The sequence below is a fragment of the Drosophila santomea genome, chromosome 3R (genome assembly GCF_016746245.2).
Source record: "Drosophila santomea strain STO CAGO 1482 chromosome 3R, Prin_Dsan_1.1, whole genome shotgun sequence".
Lineage (NCBI taxonomy): Eukaryota > Metazoa > Arthropoda > Insecta > Diptera > Drosophilidae > Drosophila > Drosophila santomea.
Window position 1 is genome coordinate 19,676,831 of NC_053019.2, and position 6,000 is coordinate 19,682,830.

The 6,000-nt window shown below is 42.5% G+C and overlaps 1 protein-coding gene across 1 annotated transcript; it reads left to right on the forward strand.

The window, feature by feature from the left end:
- Positions 1-3,285: 3,285 nt before the first annotated feature.
- Positions 3,286-5,005, forward strand: LOC120453919. Its single transcript, XM_039638854.2, has 2 exons — positions 3,286-3,589; positions 3,653-5,005. The coding sequence occupies exons 1-2, from the start codon at positions 3,413-3,415 to the stop codon at positions 4,037-4,039; spliced, it is 564 nt and encodes a 187-aa protein (XP_039494788.1). The 5' UTR covers positions 3,286-3,412; the 3' UTR covers positions 4,040-5,005.
- The last annotated feature ends 995 nt before the right edge of the window (positions 5,006-6,000 follow it).

A 6,000-nucleotide genomic window follows, 5' to 3' on the forward strand; every position in this document is an offset into this window, starting at 1 on the left:
AGTGGCTCATTTCGCACAGTCCGCAGCAGCGATGGTGGGGGTAAATTGGAAAAGTATGTCCATGGCCTGGCACCCAGTGCCTCCTTGTGCCTCCTTGTGCCCCTCGCAGGATTGTCTGCCAGTATTGCCGGCATTTCTGCTGCCTTCCACAGAAGTCACCGCATCTCTGAGCGGATAATTTTCGCCTCCATCTGCGTGCGGCACGTGAGTGGAGCGAAAAACACTCTCGTATAGTTTTTTAATCAACCTGCAACATGCAAAACCAATGACAGTTACCCTGTCTGCGTGCCGCAAAAGAAATGCCGACGAAAGGCAAACAAGTTGGCCCGTCAATTTCAATTTATATTCTAATGACATATTGTTTCTGGCATTTTCAATTCCGTCGCCTCGCGCGTGTGACACAAAACCTAAATGTGCAGAGCGAGAATTTGGGGGCCTCCTGGTGAAATTTAAAAACAATTTCCCAAACTCGCCCCAGAGATTTGTATTATGTTTAACTCATTTTCATAAAGCGCGGACAAAGAGACGGGAAAAGACGGGAATTGTGCGAAAGCGAGCTGAAATTATAATGCAAAAACAGCCACAGCAAAACGCGGCAGCTGCAGAAGCCACCGCCACCCGAACTCGAAGCCGCGACAAAGTTCAGGCAGAACAAAAGTTTATCTCGCACTTTGTTTGCATACACAAAGCCAAAGGAGAGGCGGACCATCTGAATCCTCCTTACCCAGGACTCACTGCACTGGAATACGCGGCGAAAACGCTGCCTTGCGATGGCCACTCCTTCGTCCTCCGCCAGTTTGCCGTCCTTCCAGCCACCAGCCACCGTGTCTTCCAGCTCCTGGCTAAGACAAAGAATCCCCGCCGACCGCCGGGCGTTGAGCGATTTCTTTTCACAGAGATAAATGCCAGAAAGTTGGGACAGGCGTGGTGAAACACGTGGACTCACACTGCAAACAATAAGCTGTTAGTTACTTTACGTTCCAGAGCACATACATATAATGGGTAGATAAGAAGGAAAATAGCCTTGTTATTAAAACCAAAGAAATTTAGGTATTTTCGGCATAACTTGGCGAAAAATGGTCAGAAAGCTATAAGAATAACATTTTTTTACTTCTAATTACCAATACTAACTAACTATATCACTTTTGTGACCGGCATTGTTAAAATAATTTTTGGCCAAATTTTCGCATGTTTTATAAGGGGTAACATCATCAAAAATTGCAACAAATTTGAAAAAAATTTAATTTTTTTTTGAAAACAGTTCGATTGGAAATTTAATTACGAACTCAACGAGGTATGGCATTCCATGTTTGGGCGACTATTTCGAATGCTGTGATCAAAATACTGATAATTATTTACGCAAAAAAACAGAAAATCGATTTTCGCCAAAAATTTCAATATTTACGATTGGTATTTTCGGTATAACTTGGCTAAAAATGGTCAGAAAGTTAAAAGAATTACATTTTTGTACTTCTAATTACCAATACTAACCAACCAAATCACGTTTTGACCGACTCTGTTAAATAATGTTTGGCCAAATTTTCGCATTTTTTGTAAGGGGTAACATCATCAAAAATTGCAAAAAATATGACAAAAATTGCATTTTTTTTTGAAAACACAGTTCGATTGGAAATTTAATTACGAACTCAACGAGGTATGACATTCCATATTTGGACCACTATTTCGAATGCAATGGTCAAAATACTGATAATAATTTACGCAAAAAAACAGAAAATAGATTTTGAAAAAAATTTCAATATTTACGATTGGTATTTTCGGTATAACTTGGCTAAAAATGGTCAGAAAGTTAAAAGAATTACATTTTTGTACTGCTAATTACCAATACTAACCAACCAAATCACGTTTTGACCGACTCTGTTAAAATAATGTTTGGCCAAATTTTCGCATTTTTTGTAAGGGGTAACATCATCAAAAATTGCAAAAAATATGACCAAAATTGCTTTTTTTTTTGAAAACACAGTTCGATTGGAAATTTAATTACGAACTCAACGAGGTATGGCATTCCATGTTTGGGCGACTATTTCGAATGCTGTGATTAAAATACTGATAATTATTTACGCAAAAAAACAGAAAATCGATTTTCGCCAACATTTCAATATTTACGATTGGTATTGTCGGTATAACTTGAATAAAAATGGTCAGAAAGCTAAAAGAATAACATTTTTTACTCCTAATTACCAATACTAACTATGTAACTATATTACTTTTTGACCGGCATTGTTAAAATAATTTTTCCCAAATTTTCGCATTTTTTGTAAGGGGTAAAAGAGGTAAATAAAAATTGCAAAAAATTAAATTTTTGTATGAAAACACAGTTTATTATACAGAGGCCTCCCAACTTTCTCCCAGTGCAGTTAACTGCAAGCTGCTGCAGCTCCACCTAGCGGAGATTCGGCAAAGTGCGGCTCAACCTGGCTGAATTTTTCTTCCTCGGGTTTTGTTCTTAAAGCCACAGCAAACTCACTCCATTCACTTTTTGGCCTTACGTCGGCCATGTAAAATAATTTACAGAGCTGCATTGCAAATGACATTGACTTTTCGCCCCTGCAGTTTTTCATATTTCGTGTGGCGGGTTGGCTTGCGTTTTGCGTACCACGTCACGCTCGCTTCCTCCGGATTGCCTGTGTGGTGCACATTTGGAGGCAGTCTGCCCTCCGCCCTCCTCCATCCTCCATCCTCCCTCCACTGGCCAATTGACCAATGGCTGCTTATCAGGCGAGAACATGTTTCCATGTTTCCATGGAATTTCATTAGGCTTCACCTCGTCGTGGCCCGAGTCCTTTCCCCTCCTGCCACTTGACCAAAAGCCTAATGGTCGGTTGTTGCCCTTTTTTTTATGACGTAGCTGGTCACTGGTTGTCGCACCGACCGCGTTGGCTAATGGCGTTAGTTCGTTAGCCAAGCGATAAGATTGGCAAGAAGGAGTTGTGCGGGAACTGCTCACAATCACCAATTTTTGTAGCAGGAAGCTCTTTAATTATGAAAAGTGTGCCGTGTTCATGTTGTGGCTTAAGTCTGCTCAACAAAGTCGTTGGAATCGGGCATATTTATTCATCGAAAACCAATTTTGTATCACATTGGCTGCTTCTAAATGATTGAAACATTTTCCCACTTTGCCACATTTTAAGTCATCTTCACAAATAAATCAAAACAACTTATGAATCCACATTGCTTATTCAAGATTATACAAGCAAACGAATATTGTTTATTATATTGTTTATTTGTACAAGTTTACATGTATATTGTTTGTATAAATATTTAATTTTCATGACTCCAAACATGGCCTTTTGTGTCAAACAGCTCTAAATTTGTGTTTTATACAAAATAAACTCGTGCATCCATCCACATTAGATTTCTTTATATCCCACAACTAAATCTCAAGTTTTCCGCAATGGGTCACGCCATAAGTAGATCAGTCGAGAGCAGAGAGTCTATCGTCGCCTACAGAAACTTCCTGAAACTCTACAGAAATCAGCACAGGCAGATGCCCTCCAATGATGCATTTTTGAATGCAGCTCGTGTTTGGGGAACTTTCTCGCCGGCTCAGCGAAATCGATATGCTCATATGGTAAGTGGAGTAGCTGAAAGCACTTGCATCCAAATTCATATATACTAACATACTTTATAAAAGGGTTCTGCAACCAAGATCATAATGGGTGCGCCCAAGCGGGTGGCTCCTAAGAAGGCCAAAAAGATTACGAAGAAAGTGGTTGCTCGTAAGAAGGTGGTTAAAAAGAATCCCAAGGCGAAGAGAGTTCCTCAGCGACGAGCTCGCGATAATGTCACTGCTTATAAACCGCTAATCGGCAGCAGGACTCCCGTCTCAGGCGTTAAGAGGATCTCGAACAAGGAGTTAGTTAGGGAAAGTTTGCTACCCTCGAATGGCTTTCTAAACTTCATGGAGTTCTACCATGAGATCCATCGCGATATGCCGAAATCCTTGGCGGTGAAAGAGGCTGTTAGTGCCTGGAGCGATATGAACATGGAGCAGCGTGGCATTTTCAACATGGACTTGTAGCAGGGATCTTACAGTACAGTACAGTCATCATGTCACCCACTTCACTCAATCAATGCCCCACGCATGGCCGCCTGTCACGTGAGAATCCAATTCGGAATCAAGCTTAGCCAAGCGGTTACACAATCGCCGTAAGTTCCGCGCCCAAACACATGTACTCCATCACGCAACCGGCGGCACGAATGTCCAGAGCAACAGCAAGGAGGAGCAGGAGCAGGAGCAGCAGGAGTAGCAGGAGTAGCAGGAGGAGCAGAATGAGGAGCTGGAATATAAACAGAAAGCTGAAAACAGAACCACAATCATTCACATTTAAATTAACATTTCCCGCCGACGATTATCCTAATTGCGAGCCGGCCTCGTCCTGGCCAAAGAAGTGGAATATGCGCCGCTTTCCATTTAATATTTACATTCACCTCGGTGACGGCACGCGAGTCAGCTAAAAAATGGATTCAATGTAACGCAAAACAAGCGAGGCCTCATAAAAATGAAATGCGGATAAATCAAATTAGCATTTTGTACAAATAGCAAAGCATTAGCTCGCGTACGGCGGCAATTTGTAATGCCAGAAGGCCGCATGAAGTCTTGACGTGAGAGTCCTCGCAAAAAAGGACATGCAAGCAGTATTCGCATTGGAGGTCATGCCAAAATGAGATTGCATAATTACTCGGGAAGCTTTTCGCCGTGGTTTCAGATGTTGCAAGACCATAATCCCCAAATAGAAATTAAAACTAATGACACGAGCCGCAGCCGCCAGACATCCCGATTCAATTAGGCTCCTCCTGCGGCCAGGATAACCACTCTAGGACTTAAGTACTCTAGGAGGTCAGCGTTCAGTTTTTGTGGGCCAAACTCACAGTGCTCTCCCAGCAAATGTTCGTGTTTTACTACGGCGACTTTATTGCAACACAATGGTATTTTAAGTGGCAGCAATAAAAATGATTTATGACCCCACAAAGGCGACCATCGAAAGTCTTGAGCATGTGATTCTGCTGGCTATTTTGTTTTCCAATTCGTTGCGGGGGTAATTAAAATAAAAAATGCAAGTGGAAGCTTGAAGCGCCTGGAAAATGAAAACATATTCCCTGCGCCGCGTAAAGCTGATTCTTCATTATTTACTTAGCCCAAATTATTTAGCTGCACTCAACGTTGAACAGGACTTTTCACAGGCTAAAAGCTTCGATATTCATTACGAACGTTGGCCCTGAAAAACCTTTTTCTGGGCTGACAACTTCGGGGGAAATTTTTAAGTGCAACAAGCTCAAGCTCAAGAAAGGAAGCTGCACACAAAGTTGAGTGGAAGGCGAAACTATGCCAAATGTGTGCAAAATGAAAACTTTTAGGCAAACAATGCAACCGGAAAGCGGTGGGCGGTGGGCGGTGGGTGAAGGGTGGGGGGCGGGTGGCGGGTGGTGGAATGGGTAATGTCAAATGTGGGTTAATATGATTTATGGAAATTTGCCAGGCTCGCATTGGGAAAAGCACTCGACCTGCTGCCACCGCCTTTGTGTGTTTCCCAGGTCTTCATATTTACCACCCCCACTCCTCCCCCAAGAAAAATCTCCACCCCTCTCCACCCCTTTTTTGAACCACATTTGTCTGCCGGATGGGAGATTTTTACCTTTTGCTCTAATTTGTCAACAGAAACAGTTGACGTTAGACTCAATGCAGCCACCAGCCCGCATAATGCCAGGCATTTTGGTGTCATTGTTAAGGAGCAGTCACACAGTCGCACTCACACAGTCGCACTCACACAGTCGCACTCACACAGTCGCACAGTCACACAGTCACATGCACACCCACACATGCACAGACTAATATACACAAAGAGAGAAAGCCATTTGCCAGCCTCTCTCTTACAGCAATGTCATTGTCATTTTGGCCAGGAGCTGGTGAAAGGTTTTTCATTTGACAAATGCTGATTAAGCGGCCGACTGGGGTAAAAAATATTTTCTCATGAGTGCTCC